Source organism: Lissotriton vulgaris, chromosome 6, assembly GCF_964263255.1.
Source record: "Lissotriton vulgaris chromosome 6, aLisVul1.2, whole genome shotgun sequence".
Taxonomy (NCBI): domain Eukaryota; kingdom Metazoa; phylum Chordata; class Amphibia; order Caudata; family Salamandridae; genus Lissotriton; species Lissotriton vulgaris.
Genome location: NC_141694.1, coordinates 1,672,908,134 through 1,672,931,595, shown reverse-complemented (window position 1 = coordinate 1,672,931,595; position 23,462 = coordinate 1,672,908,134). Strand labels below are relative to the sequence as shown.

Below are 23,462 nucleotides of genomic sequence, written 5' to 3'. Positions count from 1 at the left end.
CCTTGGTTGTTCTCCTCGGCGGAAATCTCAAACCTTATGGCTTGGTTTGGAAGTTGCTACTTTAAAGTAATGAAACTATTCATAATAATATGATGCTCCAGGTGTGTCCTAGAACCAGTGGTCTGCAAACGTTGTAATGCCCCACCCTCCCCACTTGAAATTTATTCCAATGACAAACTTATTTTCCCACCATTATTCTATAAACTGTTAAATACAGCAGTCCAGTTGAAGAATGTTGCTAGTGATTAAGAGCACACCTGCTAACAAATAAAGAAAGAATTGACATGTAGGTTTTTTTCTATGTATCGCAACAAATAAATGCACTATAAAGCATAGCAAGAAAGCCAAGTATTTTAAATCAGATCATAGCTTAAGGGGACAGTTTCAGTTTTTAATCAACAGTCGGAAAGCAATGTTCTGTGTTACTTTTATACTATTTGAGAAATTAAAAATATATTGAAAGCAAAATATGTGAGGGACTTTAGAGGGCGTCCAAAATATTTTAACAGAACTTGTTAATTTGTGCTTTTTATGTTTTTTTCACATCGTCATACCACCCTCACTTGAAGGTTTAGCACAGGACATGTGCTCCCTGGTAACTATGAACATATTTAACAATAAAGTCACTCCTAAATATATGTTTGTCAGCATGCCTCCCCTAAATTAATCCTTTACCAGAAATGAGGCTGTGAAGCCTGGGGAGTTACGTGGAGGCCCCAGTTTGACAGCTGCTTCTAGCCAGGAAATGATTGATAAAGGGCGTTGCAGACTGCTTGGTATAAAATGTCTCGCAACCTCTCTATTTTCTTTCACTAAGTAGCAGCACTATTCATCTGTATGAAGTGTCCTGCATTCCCCAGGGGCACTCTAATAGCTCATCTTGACCAGGGCCTTGTGCCCCAGGCTTCACACTCCTTCACACCCCCCAGTGGTGCTAACCCACAACAGCTGGAATAGCTTTGCCTTAGAAGGTAATTTATGTAAATGCCTCCATACTTTTTTTCATTGTAGATATGCTTGGCTGAAGGCTTCTGGCCAGACCCACTCAATCTCCGATTTTGTGATCTTCACCTTACCTGTACCACAACCACTGAGGTGTTTAGTGATCTCCATCCTAACTTTACCACAACCAGAGGTTTGAGCCCAATGTACGGCATTGACACCATTGTGATCACCACGCCTGTACGTACCATCTCTACTCCCTTTATTTACATGCTTACACACAGGGTTATTTGTAATTCAGACAGCAAATCCAAGAGTTTAGATTTTCTTTGGAAAACTGATCGTTTCCTCTGCCAGCTTGGCAATGCGATCTGTAAATGCAGTTTGTCTGGTAGGCCAGTAGGCTGTGCCCTTTCGGACATCAGTACAACGATCTCGCTGGCATTCTGGAGGATCTTGGGGCCTTTCTCACCCAGACAGTACATGACGGGCTGGACACGGCTAAGTGTGTTATCCGAGCCAGTCTGGATACAACAAATTGAATTGGCAATTCAGTCAGTGTCAGTGTTGTCCTTTGTAGACATGCCTGGAATGAGGTCTGCTGGTTTCTCTGGTGAACTACAGACCTTTCTAATGGATATGCTCTTTGAAGGGTCTCCCCTCTTCGAGAAGAAGGCAGACTCCTCTTTGGAATGCGATGACAGAGCTACTGTGGGGCTTTAGACCCATGCTTTCCTCTGGGCTATTCTAGGGGGCTGACCTATAGGCAGAGACAGCCATCCCAGTCAGTGATGCAGTAGACAATCCAGTCTTTTAGGGGCTGAGGGTGTGGAACCATTAATCAGTGTGCAGGCCAGCATGGGCATCAGTCCCCTTGCTCCTCTTCCAAGCCACCAAACATCTTTAGTTTGCCCTTAGCAGTGCATGCCCACCCAGTGGGAGGCGGGATCCATCACTTCCTTTCAGGTTGGCAATCTATCTCGTCTGTTACACAAACAGTCATGCCATACTGGCTGAGGCTGGAGCCACTGCTATTGCGAAAAATGTCTGTTTTTGATATCTGCCAGACTGCGACATGGACACTGGTGTATACATTCATGAAACACTACTGCCTTGACAGCCAGGTCTGGCAGGAAGGATTCTTTGCCTGCTCAGTTCTGGAAGACTTCTTGGGTTCAGAAGACTTCACATATCCTCCACACTGGGAAGGTACTGCTTTGGTATCTATTTTAAAAGTTCTTGTAATTGCTGTGCCCAGTAACCATCCAATTATTTCTTGTATTTTTATGAAAATGCAAAAAAAGAGATAAATGCATATTTTTGATGTACAAGTCCGATTTCGCACCATTTTCATTATATAGTAATTATTTATGTTTGTTGGGTCCCCATTACCTCTTTTATTCAAGGTTTTTGCCCCGGTCCCAGCATTCAATACAGGGCAAACCCCATCTGTTTTTATGGTGTTCCTAATTGCAGCAACTGCGGAGTAGGACAATACATCCAAATGTAACGCCTCTACATACCTACAGCTAGCTTTCAACCCATCAGTTTTTCCCAGGGGTCTCCAATCTGTTCTGTAATACAAGCTACTTATGCTGAATGAAAGTCATTCTGAGCTATTCTCGTTATTAGTGGTGTAATACTGACCACACCAGACGATAACATTACGAGCCACCATAAGAAAAATCACCAGCAGTGGTCACCTCTTCAGGCAGTGTTGCCAGCAGTAATGTAAAAAAAGGCTTTGTCAATGCAGAATGACTCTTCATGTTTCATACATAGCTGCCATAGTTGCAATGCCCCGGTAGTAAGGTAATAATGGAAGTAATAAGTCTCCGTAAGGCACCATGATTTATCACTCGTATATAGATTTACATTTATTTTGAAAATGCAGCGATTTTTTTATTTTTTATTATTATTATTATTTTTTTTCCTTTTCTATTTTTAGTTCTGAAAATACACATATTTCCATCTCGAATACACACTATCAAAAGCTTCCGGTTTAGTAGGTGGGGATACACAAAGGAGAGCTTCTTACAGGTAGCTGAAGAGCAACCAGAAGCTCATGAGTAAATTCAAGGGCAAGCCTGATGCAGGATAAACGAAAAGATACTGAGCAAGCGTAAGATATCTGCTGTCTTAATAACTCTTGTCTAAAGATCTGGATACACCAGTTGAATGAGCACACAACGTAAGTTCCACCACCGAATTTGTTGCACACACATTGACTGTGCACATTTTGATGACTACCACTGATAGTTGCTCACTCTCATCAGTGTTTTTAAAGAGTACGAATGTGAAATGAGGTGATAAATTGTATTGGGATGTGAGCTTAAGATTTGAGATATAAAAACTGTAATAATATTCATCTATGTTATGTTATGAATTATTCCTATGTGTAGCTTTAAGGCTCGTGTTGGAGCGAGCCTCTAGAATGTTTGCTCTCACTTCAACTGTGTTCTCTTATGTGGGTCAGTTGCGATCTGGCTGCCTTGCTGTGAGATGTGTTCCTGGCTCTGCCTGTGCTTCTATGCTTGTACTGGAATAAACAACCTTTAAGGAATTACTGCTTCGTCTACCTTTTTAACAATCTATCATATTATGTGAAATACTGCCTCTATAGGGCACTGTATTTTGAACTGTTTTTCTTGGCACAGTAGGTTTATATTTCCATACCTATAAATATACAAGTAATTTGTATTGCATAGCTCGTTGATTAAAATATATATATATATATATATGATTTTTGTTGTTAGTGACGGTTGATTTTGAGCCTGCAAAACCGAAAATTGTTAAAGTCTTCCTTTATATCACAAAAGAGCGGGCCCTGAGCTCATAGTTTGTGTCGCCATTGGGGATGCAGTGCTCTATTTCACTAGTGGTGGATGTACATTGTTTTAGGGTGACGAGTAGGAGAGAACAAATGTAATAGATGGGCTATGTTTAAAATAAACCTAGAACCGTAAGACCGAAATCATTTTCGTGAATAATGTGAATTAGTACTATTGAAGAGTGGCGTGAAGCGTTAAGGGCTTTTTTATAGCTGGAGAAAAAGGCAGATGAGGAACTGAATAGTCCTCAGAAAAACAGCAAAAAGTAATCCTTCTATATATATTTAGGTATGCTTCCGATAGACGGATGTCAGAATGTTTTAAATGGAAAAGGATCCTGAATTCAAGAACATAGTTGCTATAGTGAAGTAAAGAGCATTCAAAGGGTTGTATTAAGACATTATTCGTTGAACCCGTTTAGTTTCGAGGATCACCTTTTTCTTGGAAAATAAAACAACCTCCTGTGGGTGCTCCGGTGATGTCGGGTTAAAGGGTGACCCTGTGCCTGGGATAGGGAAACAGACAGCCACTGGGTCCATGAGCCCAGTAGGCACTGCGGGACTCCCAGACTCTTTGGACTGTGCCGATGAGCATGTGTTTCCCTTAAGGTAATTGTCAGTCTGCAGGTGTCTTTATCTCAGAACCCACTGGTTGCAGTCAACATATTTCTGCCCACACTTTTCAGCGGTGCCTAGACAAAGCTGTCCGCTAGGTTGGCAGTGGATCGTAGGTGCAAAGTATGACTTATGTGAAACCACTTGCACTAGAATGGTAATTCAGTCGGTTCTGAAATCAGGGTGTCCTCGTCTAGCTGCCCCAGACTGTCCATAGTGAGGGGGTTCAGTAAAGAATACCTACCAAATCTGGAAGGCTACTAAAGAGGCTGGCGTATGATGGCACAGGGAAGGTGTGAGATGAAACAGACTAATTCTCAGTCTAAGGTTGTCCAAGCTCTAGCGCGTTACCTGCGTTCTCAAGTCTGGGCACATGACAAAGTTGATTGATAACTTTTATTTTAGGGAAGGCGCGTAAAGGAATAGGTTTGTGGGTTGGTTATGCTGAGGTCAGATTACTGTATTCTGTTGCAATAATTCATTGTTTGGAATGGGATAAACCCTTGTCCACCTTCTGAAAGCAAGCCTTGGCAAAGCCACCAGGTCTCGCCTTTTTAACCTATTGATTTTGTCAGTTTTTTGCCAATGCTGGGCAAAATCTGCCCCAAAAAAGGATGTATGGCACTGCTGCTTCATTCTGTAGGTGCTTGCATAAAGACTGACGTGGGTGCCAATTTTTCCAATTCTTTTTTTATTTTATTTTTTTATTTAGCGGTTTGATTAGGTAGTTGATGCCTTTTTAGATCAGATCATTAAATAAAAATATTTAATGTTTCTTGTGCAAAAGCGCTTTTTGGATATTGGAGACATGTGGCCCTCCAAAATAAATTAAAAATATATATAAATGGCAGTGTGAGTTGTATGAGGATTGGTTCGGGTTGAAAGGGGGAGGGAGGTAACGTTGGGTGACACGGGAGCAACTGAAACACACACATGTGCTTTTTAGGATAGTAGAGAGGCCCTGCAGCAAATAGCAGCTGTCTGATCCTCAAAGAAGTAAAATTACATTTACTTCAAGGATCACGAGCGGCAGAGGAGCAGTGGCGGAAGAGTTGATGGCCTGGCAAAGAAATAGCAACAGAGTGTGGGGTGGGGGGGTTTGAGTGGGAGTAAGCAGCACACGAGAGAGAGCAAGAAAACATGCAAATTTATGGAGTGCTTAATGATAAACGTAGTTCTCGGTGAACAGTGGAAGGACACAAGTCATATAGTCAGAAGGATAGTAAAATAGCTATGTTCTATGGTAGGGACTAGCACAAGAAGAGAAAGGAAAGCCATCAAATATGAAGCAAGTAAATGACACTGACGAAAAAGCCAGCAAGTAAGCTGGGGTGGTGCAAAACCCACTAAGTTTTTGGTGTTGTCCAAAAGAGATGTTTCCAAAACAGACAGCTGAGGTCTGTAGGTGAGAAATTAAGATCCAGCAACTGAAAAGCTTTTGAATGGGTGAAGTGTCTATCCAATCATGTAAGGCATGGCTGAGGATCCTAGCCTCAGTTGATGCACAGCTGAAAACAAACGATGTTATTAGGGTATACAAAATCAAATATTCCAAGAGGCAACATTTAAACTTTAAAGAAACATTTAAACACCTTTTTAGTCCATCCTCTCCTTTTTTCCTATGTTATGCTGTGTCACAGCGTTGTAATTGTAAGTAATTGCTTTTTGGTTTTACTGTATGCCTTGTGGCTTTACTGGTGGATTCATATTAAGGTGCGCATTTGCATTGTGTGCTATATTAAGATGTGCATTTGCATTGTGTGCTTTACAGTTGTGGAAAACAGTAAATGTTTCTATTTCTGCAAACATGACAGCGACCGCAGGAGCCCTCTGCTGATGCCTCACACCCTGCCATCACTAAATAAATAAAATAAATAAAAATCCTCGCTCAGCATCACTTGTAATCAAACAAACATCTTGTTGAAGGAAGTGAAAATGTAAAGTAACTCTTCTGAAAGTCGATCTTCATTTTGTATTTACCAAACAAATTCTACATCTTTTGTCATGCCATGCATGATCACCTTTGCCTCCGGTATTAAAGTCCATATTGTTACTGCATTGAGCCTGGGGGTGCCAACCAGAATTTTACTAGGCGGTCTAAAGACTAATCGTCAGTGAAAAGAAGCCCGTCATGGCTGCAGCCAGCCCTAGGCATGTATGTGCAATGTTTAAGAGCCTGCTGAATCACGAGGGCGCATGCGCAGAAGCACAGCTGATGGCATTCAAGAGACTTTCAACGAAATTCAGTAACCTTTGCGTTTATTTATTTTAACAGATGCAGCTTTCCATGGACGAATTCAGAAATCTGGCCACGCGATATGGTGATCTGTATCAGTCATCATTTGACGCGGACTCGGCAACTTTGAGAAATGTTGAACTGTATCTTTTTTCAGTATTGCGCATCTCATTGCTTGTGCTCTTATTTTACTGCTGCGTTAGGTGTTTGCAGTGAACAAGAAGTCTCTAAAATTACTTTAAATAGGTGTGTGTATCTACAAACAAAAGCAAGCTTTGGAAAGAAAATGTGTCTGACTGGTAGGTGAAAGTGCTTTTTCATTGATTGGTAAGTTTGTGTGGTCTGTGTGGATGAATGAGTGGGGAAGTGCGAGAATGAGTCCGTGGTTGAAGGATGGATAAAGGAATGCATCTGTCAGCATCTGCATAAATGGGCAGAGTGCCTCGGCTGAGTAGTGAGTGAGTGTGTGCCCTTAGATCAATTAGTACAGTGAGCTACAAGAGGCCAAAGCCATGGTGGACTACGTAGAATGAACTCAAATGGTAGTTGGTCCAAGCGAGCAGAGGGGACATAGTGGAGCAGACTACCTCTGGAGGAGGATGTCTTGGTCCTTGCAAGGATTCTGCTGTTAATTGAGCTGATATGCTTGTATGAATAAAACAGACATCAGAGATGGGCTGGTAGCTACAAAGATTATGGTGGTAAATACGATGATCCTTCAAGGATCCTTCTACTAGGTGCCACGCTGAGATGTTACTGTCGCATTGCTGTAGCTTCATGGACCAGCAGATACAAAGAAGAATGAGGTGGCTGAGGTGGGGATGCCTCACTGCACAGAGGGGACCAAGTGTACCCAGGGGTGTGTTGGGAGTGGGGCATGTCACAAACGCCGATGGGCATGGCTGAAGATCCTAGGCTCTGTCGATGCATTTTAACTTGCTGCAGTGCTGCTGGGGAAGAGCGCAAACTGAACCACTTGCTTCATCAAGTTATAACAAATAGTTCATATTATCCTGTAATAAATTAACCACTCTGAGTAATGGAATCCCGCAGCAGTGCCACATCGGATTCAATTTTTTACAGAAAGGGGAGATTTTGTGCACTTTCAGACGAACATCCAAGAAGTGTTATTTATTTTCAGTCCATAAATGCTCTCATTTTGGCCCTGTCAGTATTTGGGCAATAAATTGAGTGTTTTAGGTCTGGCTTGGCTGCGCAACCTAACCTTATGTGATCAAAAAAAAGGTGCTTAGGCTCCGAACATGTGTTGGTTCACCAGAGGACAGGATTTGGTTGAGCGTACATTTGTATGGTTAGAACAACTACTTGTTCTGCACTTATTGGCTTGTGGCAAACCTTATACTCAAAAACCAGGTTTGAGTTGGTTATGGTGGCAAGCCAGTGATAATGGCTATAGACTTGATCTGTTTAGTTTGAAATATCATGAAAAAGGTACAAGACCTGCTGTATTTATTGTGAAATGCATATGTTAAAGTTAATAGGCATTTATAGATGGATTGTTATTATTCTATATTAAAACGTACAGATATATCTTTTTTTACATGGGATCTCAGAGGTCAAACTGTGATGCTAGCTTGAAGATTTGCAATAAAGTACTCTACAACTGTAATTTTGTACGTATTTGTTATCACTTTATACCTGATGGTTGTCTTCTTGGAAAACGTATGCCCAGCACAGTAAGTCTGTGTTGGTTATGGTAATGAGCCAATGATAAAGGCTATTGCCTGATAGTTTAATATGAAACGTTACAATAAAGGCAACAAATCTGATATTGATTGTGTAACGCATATGTTAGTGGGCATTTAATTGTTATTACTATGAACTAAAGCCTACATTTAGCCTTTTTTGGTACATGATACATCACAGATAACCTTCGTAGACCAGGGTTTTTGGTGTTAGTGAACCCCTCTGACAAACCATGAGTATAGAAGATTTGCACTGTAGGAATCCTTGTTAGTCTCCTAGAAGTGAAAACATTAGAAAAAGTCCACAAATACTACTTGTGCTTGGAGTACATTAGGATTGTTGTTTTTTTTTTAACACTCTTTGGGACTATGCCTTTGGAAAACACTAATGTGATTGTATGAATAACCTGCTGTCGCAGCCTTTTTTCCTCCTAAGCCGCATTCTCTTGGAGGCAGTAACCACTTCAGTGAGGAAAAAATGCCACTAGCTGTAGACTAAATCCTCGATTTGGTTGACAAGCCAATGGAGTTGTGGTGGTAATATCTGCTTCACCTCAGACGTACGGTGTCCGGCCCTCCACTCTTTAAAGAGGCCATAATTGTTTCTTCCCCAACGTTTGACTCTCTGTTGCATTTAAATAAAAACTCAGTGAATTCACTCACAAGAAATTCCCCCTTCCCCACCCCCCCTTCTCAGGACCCGGAGTGACCCCTGCCTAGCTTCGCCAATTTTACAAATGCATGACATCTTTGGGCAGCCCATCTCAACAGGCGCGCCTTCGGGCCCTGCGGACTCGGCTGGTCGCCCTGGGCCTTCGATGACGGCAGCTTCGGCCCAGGCACCGCCGGGTCCTCTTGGATCCAGGCCTGGATCCGGCTCGGCGCCGGTCTACCTGATTACACTTCCCCCGGCGCACGATTCCACTGGCACCACGCCCGCAACCAGCGCCGGCTGTTTCCCCAGCCGATGTCAACCTCCACCTCGATGTAGACGCTGATCCGGAACGGCATCGACCTACGCCTGATCCGGCGCCTAAGGGTACTTTTGTGCCCTTGTTCTACCCTGGCTTTTATAGACCAGAATGGCAGCCAGAGGAAGGTGAGGAGGACTGGGAGGGGTCTGGAGATCCTTTAACTGACCAGTTAGGCTACGAACCGGACTAGAGAGAGGAACTGGGGGAAGCCAGTGGTCTGGATACCTCACCATACCTTGGCATGTTGTCTCCTCCTACCATGGCTACGGAGGAGGGAGCGTCTTAGGCTATGGTATTGCTTAGAGCAGCCAGGGCTCTCCACCATGAGCTACCTACGGTGACAGTGAGGACTAACCTCCTGACGGAGGTGCTTCAACCGGCAGCAAGCTCTTCGGAGCCTCTGCTACCATTTAATGAATCCCTCACTGACATCCTTTTGGGCACCTGGTCCAGACCCAACACAGGGGCTCCTGTGGATAGGATGATTGCCCGACGCCACCACCTGACCTCGGGCGACCCCACTTTCCTCTCCCAACACCCCACCTCTGAGAGCTTATTGGTCCAAACCTCCACCTCCAAAGGCGCATTCCCTAATGCACCACCTGATAGGGAATCCAAAAAGCTGGATCATCTTGGGAAGAAGATGCTTTCTTCCTCCAGCTTGGGACTGCAGTCGGTAAACACTGCATGTCTGTTGGGCCGTTACACCCACTGCGTATGGGATACAGCGGCGCAAGTCCTACCCCAGTGCCCAGAGGATGCCCGGGCTGTACCCTCCCCTGTAGTTGCCAAAGGGAGAGACGCAGAAAAGTTTACCATCCGCTGTGGGCAGGATACCGCCAACTCACTAGACAGGACCATTTTCACATCTGTAGCCCTTCGACGCTACGCCTGGTTGAGGTCGACTGGTTTTTCAGGGGATGTCCAATCCACTCTTATGGATATGCTTTTTGATGGCCGTAGCCTATTCGGCGACAAGGTAGACGTGCTGGAGCGCTTTATGGACTCTCGGGCTACTGCAGATCCTTCGGCCTCTCCACCACCTGCCCTGCGCAGTCTGCTTTTCGCCCCTTTTGTGCTACGGAAGGGGTGCCCTGCCACGTCCCGCCCAGAGCCACAGTCCAGCTGAAGCTGTTCAGCACCTGCGCGGCCGGGGGAAACACCGCTGTGGTTCTGGGGGCCAGCGGTCAGGCCGGTCCACCACAGCCCCCTCTGCAGCAGCCTCCAAACCCTCCTAGTCCGACCTTTCAGGGCCACCAATCGCCAGTGGTAGTAGGATTCGCCATTACCTCCCCCACAGGTGCATCATCACATCGGACAGGTGGGTTTTACAAATAGTCCGAAGGGGCTACTCCCTCCCCTTCGAGACTACCCCTCCATCCATGTCACCTCCATACCATTGCATGTCGGAGGATCATCTGACCCTTCTTCAACAGGAAGTTTCGGCACTCTTGGTCAAGGGAGCCATCGAGCAAGTTCCTGTCCCAGAAGTAGATCATGGTTGCTATTCCCACTACGTTCTGGTGCACAAGAAGGACAAAGGCCTGCGTCCTAACTTGGATCTCAGGAACGTCAACCGCTTCCTCCGGAAGAAGTTCAAAATGTTGACGTTAGCTCAGGTCCTGTCTGCCCTTGACCCTGGAGACTGGATGGTATTGTTGGACTTGCAGGACGCCTATTTTCACATCACTGTCCTGCCGGCCCACTGGTGCTACTTGCGGTTCACGGTAGGCCACGAGCATTTTAGTTTACTGTGCTCCCCTTTGACCTTACCAGCGCCCCTCAGGTGTTCACGAAGGTGATGGCGGTGGTCACAGCTCGTCTGCACAGATCAGGGGTTCTAGTCTTCCCCTATCTCGATGACTGGCTGTTGAAGGCGGGCTCGCTCATGGCGTCGTCTCCTACCTCCAAATTACGGCCGACCTCCTGCATTCGCTGGGGTTCTCTATCAATGTGCAGAAGTCGCACCGGACTCCCTCTCAAAAGCTTCTCTTCATCGGAGTGGTTCTGGACACAAAACATTTTTGGGTCCATCCTCCTGAACAGCGGGATATTCAGGCTTTCTAACCTGGGTTTCAATCAGGATGACCCTAAGCTACTGGGCCTGATGCCCTACTGCATCCTGCTGGTGGATCATGCCAGATGTCATATGCAGGCTCTGCGGTGGGACCTGAAGTTCCAGTGGGCACATCATATGGGGAACCTGTACGATTGCGTCCAGATCTCGGAAGGCACTGCACACCAATTACAGTGGTGGCTAACAAACCAGGATTGGGTCAACAGCAGATCCCTCTCCCTTCGCCAACCAGAGTTCACAGTGGTGACTGCATCACTTCTGGGATGGGGCTGCCACATGGGGGAGGCGGAGATCATAGGCCTCTGCTCTCTGGCGGAGTCCGGGCTCCACATCAACCTTCTGGTGCTTCGGGCAAATCACATTCCTTCCCGCTGTCCGGGGAAGAGTAGTGCAGGGGTTCATGGACAACACCACCCCATGTGGTACGGCAACAAACAAGGCGGGGGTGGGGGGTCATGGCCCCTATATCAAGAGGCCCTCCGCCTCCGGACATGGCTGGAACATCAAGGGATATCTATGGTGTTTCAACAGCTGGCAGGTTCGCTGAACGCCAGGGCGGATGAAGTTAGCCGCAGGTGCATGATGGATCACGAATGGCGTCTTCACTCTGAGGTGGTGCAAGGTCTTTTTCAACAGTGGGGAGAACCTTGGATAGATTTATTCGCCACCGAAGAGAACGCGCAATGTCAGAAAGTCTGCGCATTGGAATTTCCATGGTGGTACTGGCTAGACGACGCTTTTCGTCACGAGTGGAGTTGCGGTCGTCTATACGGCTTTCTACCTGTACCACTTCTGCCCAGAGTGAGCAAGAAGATCAAGCGCGACCTGGCCCAAGTCATTCTTGTGGCTACGGATTGAGCACAAAGTCTGGTATCCCGAGCTGCTACACATGGCCATCAATCGTCCGATCAGACTGCCTCTTCGGGAGGATCTTTTGTGGCAGCAACAGGGGACTGTCCTCCACCCGAACCTGTCCAGCCTCCACCTCGTTGCTTGGAGATTGAGCAGCGGCAGTTGACTTCGTTTGATCTGCCTCCTGAAGTCTGTGATGTTATCTTAGCAGTCAGGCATCCCTCCACTAAGACGGTATACGCATGTAGATGGGTCACATTTGTGGCATGGTGTGCAGTAAAGGCTGTGGATCCCATTTCTGCCCCTCTTTCTGAGGTTCTCTTGTTCCTTTTTTCTTTGGCCCAGCAGGGCTCTGCTCTGGGCACTCTTAAGGGCTACCTCTCAGCCATTTCAGCCTTGCTTAGACTTCCTGATCAGCCTTCTCTTTTCAAGTCTCCTGTTGTAAATCACTTTCTTAAGGACATTACTCATCTTTTTCCTCCTGTTGCCTTCGTAATGCCCTCTTTGAGCCGCTTCATAACTGTCCTCTCAGACTTCTTACTCTAAGACTGCTTTTCTGGTTTCCATCACCTCTGTTTGCAGGGTGAGTGAGCTACAAGCTCTTTCTTCAAAGCCTCCCTTTCTGGCTGTTCATCCGGACAAGGTCGTCCTGAGAACCAGACCTTCCTTTGTTCCCATGTTGGTTACTTCTTTTAATATTGGTCAAACCATCACTTTGCCCACCTTCTTTCTGCCTCCTCATCCTTCTAAGGAGGAAGAGAGGCTCCACCATCTGGACCCAAAACATGCGCTTTCATTTTATTTGGATTGCACCAAGCAATTCCGGGTGGATGACCAGCTCTTTGTTGGCTATGTGGATGCCAAGAAAGATTGGGCTGTGCACAATCAGACCATCTCTTGGTGGGTCGTTTTGTGCATTAAGGCATGCTATTCTTTGACAAAGAAGGAGCTGCCAGTGGGGCTGCGTGCCCATTCCACCAGGGAGACGGCAGCTACTGCTGCTTTGGGACAAGGAGGTGCTGTGTCTGAGATGATCTTGGCTCACAACATTGAATCCTGTCAATTCCACCTCTGCTTTTATTTGATCAGAGTTCAGTAAATTAAGTACCAATAAATTGTGTAAAAGTAACAGCTGTTACAGGGTTTAGAACACAGCAGAACGCGGTATGAAACACCAGTTACAAACAGGTCATTGTTATTATTATGTGGTGCGGTGTGATGTTTATTGGAGACTAGCTGGAAAAGCTTAAAGAGTACTCTGACTATCTGACGGAGAGCTTGACAGTGATAGATGCATGGAAGAGGATGCATGAAAAGTGAATTTGAAGAGTGAGTAAATAGCAACAGTTCTGATTTTGTCTAGTCTGAAAGAAGGAGACATTGCACACTAGGATTAGTAGAGGTGGGCAGATATTAGTGTGTCAGGGGAAAGAGGGGATGGAAATAAGAGTGGAGACAACAAATGTTCGGAAGTATATGTTTAGTTGACGGAACTACAAATAGGAGATCTTAGTGCTGTCCTTTATCCGATGGCTAGGTGTAGCATCTTATTTAGAGATGGGAGTTGCGGAATAGGGAGGAGGTGATCCGAGTGCCAACAGCAGACATGTGATGGAATTCCAAAGGAGGAGATATTGGAGAGGGGAGAGCTGGTGGACTATGAACTAGGCCTACGATGTTGAAGGGGCTCCAGGAGGTAGAGCAGGGGCAACAGGTGAGATTGGATAACCAGGCGAGCACTACGATGCCTTAAGAGAGATGAAAGTAACTAGCATAGGGAAATAGTCAAACTTGTATTCTTTTGTGAAGTCAAAAAGATAAGCATAGACGAGAGGTAGTTTGAGAAATTAAGCACTTGCCTGAGCGGTCTCCATGGAATGGAATGTACTTAAACCAAATAGTAGGCTATTTCAATGAGTTTTGCGAAGTAAGATTCAAGCTGAGCTGTTGAATACCAGGTCTTCAATCATTGTAGAGAAAAGAGAAACTTGAGAGTAGGAGTTGTAGTTTAAAGGGGAAGAGTGGTTGTATGTCCGCTTTTGGTAAATGGGGATTCCCACCACAAATTAGAAGCATTATGGAGGGGGCTGTGGTACAAAGAGTTAAAGAAGAGCTTGGCGAGGTAGGTCTGTACAGTGGTAGAGAGTACAAGAAGAGTAATTATTAGGTTTGTTCGAAATTTGTGTAATTATGCAAAACTTCAGAAAATTTGCTTGGTAATTACTCAAAATACAAATATGTAATTTATTGCTGTGTTTTATGTTTATCTATCATATCTTGCATGCTAAATTAATGATTAAAAAAACAAAAGCACCACTAACAGCCGCTCGTGGTCCGTTGTTTCTTGTAAACTTGTACCACGATTAGCACATTTGTGGTAAGCATTTGCATCACATGGTGCAAAATGACTTAGTGGAACAGCATAATTTTGGGAAAATTACGCCAGCATTTAAAAAAAAAAATCCCAAGGCTATTAATAAAGGGGAGGGGCAGGGCTGGGGGTGAAAGGGTCCAGGTAGGCACTGGTGAGTTTTGCAGAGTAGTTCTTGGGAATAGTCTTGAAAGGGGAGATAGCTTGGAAGCAGGCAAGCATCAGAAGTTGAAACAGAAGATGGCCTTGAGGAAGCATTTTAGCATTAGTGGCGTGAAGTAGCAGATGGTAGTGAGAGCCAGGGTTGAAGATGGTGGGCAGATGGGGTAAGCATGCAGAGGGGTTTATGAAATTCAATTACACACTAAAGTTTTGCTGAATTTGTAATAGTAGGACCACAGGAGTGAAGTAAGGTTGTAGTGCTATTAAAGGTCCAGGAAGATTGAATGGGGCTCATCACAGGGCTCTTGGTGATTGGGGCAGGGAGGCAGGAGTGATATTGATAGTCCTATGAGCTGAATAGTAATTGGAATATTAGGCCCATCATTTACGGCAGAAGGTGAGTTGAGGTAACAGATGAGAGATGTTTGGTATTCATTGTGTTGTTATACCCAGCTGTTAGGTTGGTCGGAAGGTTTTATCACTTCTTGGAACCTTACACTTCCAATTTCTTTTTCTTCTTTTTACTGTTTTACAATGTTTTTAATGTTTTAGATGTCCAAACACTTATATATTGGGAACTGCAGGAAATGTTTATCAAACCATATTCTCTTAAAAAAGTAAAACATGAATTGGCAGAATATTGGCATATGTTTGGGTTTGTGAAACCTTAACAGCTGTTAGTCAACAACAAAGCTGCCTTTTGATCTCCCACGCAATTGAAGCCCTCATTTTGGACCCCGAGTCAGCAAGGTAAGTCATTCAAAAAAGTGTTGTATTACACTTGACAAATCAATCCACAAATGTTCTATCTTTAGTGAATTACCTCACTAAGTGAATCAATTATTGATGGCTAAATTATGCGACTTGATTTATTTTGATAGCTTTATAAAATCTCACACTATATAAAAAAATTGTGCCTTGTAAATGATAGATCTGTCTTTGCAGGGGAATTCTGCTCAGTATGTCATCAACTCTCATACCTTGCATTGGCCTTATTTATTAACAATTTTATCTAGCACGATTCTGACTGTAAAGGCAGCTCAGGCCTTCGTGCAGAATAAACAAACAGTAAAGTCAAACATTCTTCATGCCTGTCAGGTTGTATATTTTTATTACTTTGTATTGCGCTCAGACAAAAAATGTTAACTTTTAAATGGAGCAATTTTCCCAAACGTAAGAGTTATCGGTGTGATCTGGTTCATTATTGCCATCAAGGAGTTTTGATGGCATCATAAACCACAAGGTTAAAGATCGAGTTGTTTGTAGCTGCCACCAGAATCCAGAGAAGGCAATATAGCATTATCTTGCACTAGGAGAAGATTTATGTGAGTTTCTGATTGTAGTGTTTACCACATAGTTATCATTTACTGCATTACCCCTTGATTTACCTCAAAATGTGAACATTTTACAAAAATATTGTTTTGAGCTAAAATGGATGAAAATAATCCTGCCAGGGAATGTGCTGCATAATTTACATTCTGATGGACATTTCTGATTGCAGATTCCTCACCTTGTGAATACCCACAGGTGCCATACTGGATCTGGAGCTTTTCATAGCATCACTCCAGTGGTCCAGCAAGTGCTGTTGTGTGGCTCCACATCAGCTTTGTCCCATCCCAAAGTGACATCCGACACCTGCAAGGGCCACCTGTGTTCGCTGATGTCAGTTCCTTTCTTTCAGCATCTTCGGACACGGATCTGGAACTCACTCTCAATTTTTTTCCTGGTCTTTAACAAATGTTGTCCTGCAGATTTTCTCACAGTGTGCAAGGAAACATGTCTCTTCCTAGAACCACAGCATTTAAGCCTTTTAAGCACTTTGACAAACAGATGCCTGTGACAGATCCCCACAAGGTCTGTCTTTTGTCTTTAGGATTATCACACAAGTACAAAGCTTGTAGGGACTACGCCCAGATAAACCGCAAGTCGATCCAGGATTGAGAAGCTAATCTCTGCCCTTGAGCACTGATGGAAGACACACAAGTCCCTCTTCCGATTGTTATTGAAGGCACAGACGCGCTTCCACTCCCAAAGCCGTTCCTTCGAAAGATCTTCCTTGCATTCAGAATCCTCAGGTAAGTCACAGTCCAAAAAGAAACCCAAGAAAACTGAGCTGGATTCTTCCTCATTCTGTCCCGCTCGACCAGAGAAGTCCGGTGGACGTCAATGTGCCTGTCTGTCTGCGTGACCTACTGAGGAACCGATTCTCTAAACTTTTCCCGATGTACCCCTTCTTTCCAAGTCTGTTGGTGATGTCACAACATAGAGAGTGTTTCAAATAAGCCATGTTCTGAATATTCGGTACCCTAGTTGGCCCCTCTGGAGAATATTCAGACCCTACTGATCAGATGAGGCATCCAATCGGATTACAGATGGCGGATGTATCCTTGATGCTACCTGTGCCTCTTGATCCTGTTGCTGTGTGCGGCTCAATGCCGGGTCCAGTGACCAGCCCAACTTTGATTCCAGCACCAAAATCAATGAGATTTCTGCCACATTGAAGCCGGCACAGCACCAGTTCGCATTCTTCCCTCCAGGGACTATAGAGGCATGATACAGAGGGAGATGTACCGCCCCCTCGCAGGAAGCCAAACAGGGTGTTGGTCCAAACTATGAGCTTCAAAGGAGAAGCCTCCTTTGATGGTCAAATGGCGATCACAGTTATATGGGGCTGCCCCTTTGTTCAGGTAGACAGGCTCACAGCTCGAACAGAGAGGGGGATGCCAGTGGCCAAACCGGTTTTCCAGTGGACGTGTAGCGCACAGGTTGCTACACCATAAGGCTGGGCTACCAAGCTCCTAACATCCAGGAAAGAGTTCAGACATCTTGAGAGTGGGCAGAATAGTACTCTCTGGAATTGTTACGTGGCACACATAGCCGAAAGTCATCACAGGGCGGGATAAATCCTGGTAGTCCATTAGCTAGTGACTGCAGCACCTCCCAGTGCACTTTCTAGGCATAGATAAGGCACCCCTGGCACCCATAAGCCTCAGTTCACATCTGGACTGGATAAAGGTCCGAAGGACTGCCTTGCTGACTCCCGGCCCGCCTTCAAGGGTCAGTCTGTTGACCCCCTGTTCCCCCACCAGGGCCACAAAAGCTGAAGTAGCCCTTTCTGGACAGTCAGTAGCCACTCACAAGGAATCGCCACTGACAGTGTACATGCTGTCAATAAGACCGCCACCCCAGGTTCAAAAGTTGCACCCTTGTCAGCCAGACTCTGAGGAGTCGTCAGAGTATGGATTGGTCTCCAGAGATTGTCACTAACACTTACCAAAGGATATCCCTGGACCTGCTGTGTGCGGAGATCAGTGGCCCAGTCGCAGCTGGACCTCTAGAGGTTCATAGAGGACTTTGATGGACTGAGACCACTGTATTCAAAGTCATCCCACCTTACTGGTAAACAGGGCTTCAAGTGGGATGAAAAAACTGGAGGGTCTCTCAAATGGGCGTGGCCAATGTAATTCAGGGCGTGGATTAAAACACTTAAACTAAAAAATCTGTGCTTAGCAGAGTGTGCCACCCGTCTTGTAATTTGCTGTTTGTCTTTGGATCTAGATATAATACAACAAGTAACATCATTCCTTCAACAAGTCAGGACTAATGGCTTTGTCAATGGTTGTTAGTTGCATTAGATAAATAAGCAGCAACTTTGGCTTGTTGTATATAATGTTGAAAAAGCTTCCACTTAATGCCCTAGTGGCACCAGGACAGTGTTGCTGCTCCCGAGTTTCAAAAACAGAAGGGAAATCCAGAGAGAAAATGACTCTCTTTAAAGGATTTCCCTTCCCCTACAAAACTCACCTGGCATGACGTCATGCCGTAACTTCTCCACTAGTGAGAAGAGAGCAGTGTGAGCAGCGCACATCGATGTGCCTGATGTCACTGCAGTCTGGAAAAAAAACTGACTACAGTGACAGCAGGCACAAAACAGAGCCCAAAAGAGACCCATTTCGAGGCCTCCTTTAAAAAACTGCTGGTGCTCAGACCCGGAGAGACCCGGCCCACTTAAAGCTCTGCCGGTAAACCAAGGGATAATCCCAGGAAGACTTCCGCCGTCGTGTGGAACTGGACTTGGGGCTACTTTGGTGATCTGGTAACTGTCCAGATACTCCTTACTGCCCCCTCGACCTACTACCTGTCTGAATTGGTCACAAACTCGGGCCTGAGTAGCCAAACACAATTCTTTTAAACTTTTCAGAAGTTTGTGAACTTTAAGGGTACGTTTTACTTCTATATCTCTAAAATCCTCCAGTGAGTTTTGCTCATCTGTGTCTAAAATGTATAAAAATATAATCTACTTTTTTTTTAATTGGTTTTGGAATTCCTTTGTGTTGCGTTGCTTACTTATTTCGTTGTTTGGTGCTTCTAAATGCTTTACACTAGTTCCTTTGTTAAAGCCTTGCTGCTCAAAGCCACAGCTACTCAGGATTGAATTAGAGGTTTTACAAACTATTTGACTGGACCCAAGATGGTTTTATGAGTGTATTACATGGTAAGGTCTCACAACCATACCATATAATACACCACAATCCTCACAGAGTCTTTTTACAGAGTCCCTCTGACAATCAGATCCTCGCTTAGTGTTTGGTATTCTACCAAAGTGTCAATAAAGTAAAATCCCTTGCATTTCGGCCATTGGACTTAACGCTCATTGAGATTTTAAGATTATGAATTATATTACAGTGATGCATCATAAAATGTCAAAAAGGTATTGATCTAAAACTGGAATAGTATTTTTCATCTTTTTAAGGTATTCAGTGCCATAATTCTTAAGTTTTGAAATAAAATGGAAACTTAAAGAAGCAGAGGCTTACTTTGAAAAGTCTAAGATCATGTAATTATCTAATTTTTTTTAACAATTTGTATTCTTTTTTTCACGAAAACCTTACAACGCTAAGAAAGAAAACGATCCAACTCCTAAATCATTACGTTTTTTCGCAGTAATAAACATTGTTCTTGTTTCTCTAGTTTTCAGGAATACAATTTCAGTGGAGCAACACAAGCTGAGAGTGAATATGAAAGAAGGATGATGTCCATATTCAATCATGTGCTGGAGGAAGTGGAGCTCCTTAGTAGGAAGTATCCCCCTGTTTCATATATGGCAAGTTAAAGTTATTAATAAGAAAAATAGCGACCACTGCTACCCTTTACTGTCCTACGTCCTTCAATGTATTTTGTTGTCCGCAAGTGGAATTGGACTGAAAAGCCCCTGGATACATTTCTGGGTTCTGTTTCTTGATTTTGAGGGCAGTCATCTCCACATATGGTATTCATTTGGATTGACTTCCTAAATAGGAGTGCTACTTGTAAATATAATGTAGGCCAAAATGAAACATCTGGTGCACTCTGTTGGTGTGGGCCACACTGCATCCTTATTTATACGCACCCCGTGTAGTGCACCCGATTACACTAAAGAATGCACTGAAGACACAAACTCTGATAGTTTGCACCTGGGCTGAAGAGAGCACTCTTGTGAAAGACGTAGATGCAGTCGAAACAATGGCTCCTTTGTCACTGTAGATGTATATGCCCTCCGTTTGAAAAGTTGGCGGAGAACCTCCCACAGGCAGGTGTGCAGTGAGTGGCTACATGCACCTGCACAGGGAGGCATATGATCCCTGATAATACATTGGGTGCCCTTCCAGAAGGCACTATTTTGGGGCACACTGACTGTGTCACCTTTTATGCCGTACATAATCAGAGTTCCACCTGACAGATATTTTTGTCGTATCATCTGTGTCTGTAATACTGTGTGAGCACAATGGCAAAGGGTTCCCTTATTTGCGGGGTTCAAGTCCTGTGCTAGCATCTACAGCCCCTCCTGTAATACCAGTGCCATGGGGGAAAGTAATTATCACACATTCATTTTTTAAACCTGAATTAATTGTGGTGTAAACACTGTTTAAGAAGCCCTTTAGGAGCATGAACAATCCTGTACATTTTCTAGCATGCTGTTGGACGCTAACATGATTAATAATTTTACAAATAGTCACCTAAACTGAATGTTCAGAATTAGTGTGTTTGACACTTTTCTGTGGAAACAGATCACAAAAAGTGATTTCTCTTTTCTTATGCCATTTTTAGTGGAAGGCACAATATGTGGTGGGAATTTATTTATAGAACAAATATTGTAATTGTATTTTTTTAAATTAAGCACCTTTAATTATGCCTTTTTAATTGAACCCACCCCCCCCTTCTTTGTATCTTGCAGCATACTGCCTGCTTATGCAACGCAGTTATCAGTTTGCTGAAAGTTCCCCTCTCCTTTCAAAGATACTTTTTCCAGAAACTACAGTCTACAAGCATAAAGGTAGGTAGTGTGCATGCTTGTTTTTATTATGCTAATAGTTTAGCAATCCCTAACAGTTAAAGAATGCCTTTTTGCCAATGATAGTTAACTCTCTCATTGATGGCCATTTCTGCATTTCAGTGCTGTAACTCAAATTCAAATTCAAAATATCTTCATTCGGGTTCCATATGTGAAAACCATAAAAGTACATTAAATATTAAAAAAACGTTATTCGTTCATTACAAAAAAGTTATAAAAAACGTTTTCGAGAACCTTGTTAGATAGAAAGCTGTTACATATCGTCATAAGTTCATACGGTGCCTAATGCATAGTTTTAAATATTGTGCCACAGATTTTGTCTTCAAGGTATTTTCCAAAAATTGCAGTGCCAGGTAGGCAGGGCGACATCTACGGATGTTCATGACTTTTAGTAGTGGTAATATCCACCTCCTGCGTAATGGCGTATAAAATTTACAAAAAGAAAAGGACGTGAATTGTAGACTGTGGGGACGTAAGGTCGCAGGGACACGCCGAGATGTTATGAGTCCATACATTCTGGGTGGGAAATAAAACCATAAAGTGATATAAATTGAGCCTGAAACGAGTAAAGAGAAGTTTTTCAAATTGCGACAAGTCGTACTGCAGATAAGGTTGAATAGTTGGGACCAACTGTATCAGTAGGCATTGTTGAACTGACGCTTGCCTATTTCGCACAGCATCCGTAGTTCAGATAAATGCGACAGACAAAGTGATTTTAGGTCTTTTTTTGTTATGTCTGTTACAGACGGTGGGTCGTCGAAGAATCTCGGAAAGCCAATGTCAGTGAAAAAAGATTTTACATAGACCAACCTTTTTATTTTTTTCATGTGGTCTAATTTCATGCAGTCCTCTATTATTGTTCTTGTGAGATGGCATTCGCCCGTGGCCCGTATTCTACGCCATAGCATGATAGGCTGAATCTTAATGATGTCAGATATATAATGTACTCCGAGTTCGAGGTGACAGCCAAATGTAGTAGTGCTTTTTGGAACAGCCAGTAGAAACTTTAGGAAGGAGTTTTCGACTTTTTGTAGTTGTTCTACACTCGTTGTACCCCACACTCCTGCTCCAAAGGTGGCTGTACTAATACATTTTGCGTTATATATCTTGATCATTTCGTTCGGGGGTCTTTTTCCCAAACGAAGTGAGATTGCTTTTAAGGCACTGACTGTTCTTATTAGGGCTAACTTTCTGGAATTGATTGCTTCTCTCCAGTTAAACGCCTCGTCAATGGTTATACCAAGATAAGGATATGTGTTGACTCTTTCGAGGGGCAGATTGTCCACATAGATTTTCTTCTCTTTTTTCCCTCTGTTGCCAGCATGCATTACATAAGTTTTCCTAATGTTCACTTTTAGATTTAGACTGGTCATAAAGGTACAATAGTTGTTTAAGGCCCTCTGAAGCTGGACTGATGTTCGCGCCAGAATTACCGCGTCGTCGGCGTATAGTAACGCTGGAATCTGCCGACGACCGGCTTCCGGGAGATCTTTAACGCCCTTTAGCATTGCAGCCTCTAGACCGTTCGTGTAGAGCGTAAATAGGAAGGGGGCCAGCACGCACCCTTGTCTGACCCCCTTCTGAATTGGGAAGCTATTGGTTAGTTGTCCTGCTGTTCCAAATCTAACCTTTCCCGTGGCACCGGTGTATAGCTCACGGAGGATATCTACTATGGGTGGTTCTATCCCCATTTGTAGCATTATTGTCCAAAGCTTCGAATGTTCCACGCAGTCGAAGGCTGCTGTAAGGTCGACGTACACCATATGTAGGCAGGATTTTTTTGCTGTAACATATTTTCCAGCAAGTAGTGTTAGGTTCAAGACTTGATCCACAGTGCTCAGCCCTGCCCTGAACCCATATTGAAGGTCTGAGAGTACCCCTTGCTCTTTTGACCATTCTTAGTTTGATTACCTCTTCTCTGTTTCTTGTTTTTTTTGTTAAAGCTTTCTTTAAGTTGGAATAAGCTTTTGTGCACTTTGTGTTAAACCAGCCATTTCTTGAGGTATTATTTTGTTTAATGGGTCTGGTTAATTCTTTACTTATTGCTTTCGCTATTACATAATAGCTATTCATGATCTCTGTTTGGTTTGTAGAAGGATCTAGGCATTTATCAATTTCATTATAACATGTTTTAATTATTTTCGCACTGATGAGTTCTTGATCTACGTTGCCCCATCTAAGGGTATACCCGTTTAATCTGTTTAGTGTTAACACTTCTTGGTGTAGCAAACCGGGATGAGCCTTTTCTGTTTTCTTTTGGAGATCTGGTTCTTGAAACGTTAATCTAATTTGGGAGTGGTCACTAAGTGCATTACTGTCCACTTCAAATGATTTTATGCGCATGGCTTTGTTGCTGGATATCAGGA

The 23,462-nt window shown here is 43.9% G+C and overlaps 1 protein-coding gene across 2 annotated transcripts in view; it reads left to right on the top strand.

The window, feature by feature from the left end:
- The window catches only part of INTS7 (integrator complex subunit 7), a 363,775-nt gene that overhangs the window by 317,385 nt on the left and 22,928 nt on the right, over positions 1-23,462 (top strand). For both annotated transcript variants that reach the window (XM_086927848.1, XM_086927847.1), the window contains exons 15-18: positions 6,663-6,766; positions 15,447-15,515; positions 19,737-19,869; positions 20,980-21,078. In XM_086927848.1, coding sequence (XP_086783974.1) covers positions 6,663-6,766; positions 15,447-15,515; positions 19,737-19,869; positions 20,980-21,078 — 405 coding nt within the window. The remainder of the gene's footprint in view (positions 1-6,662; positions 6,767-15,446; positions 15,516-19,736; positions 19,870-20,979; positions 21,079-23,462) is intronic.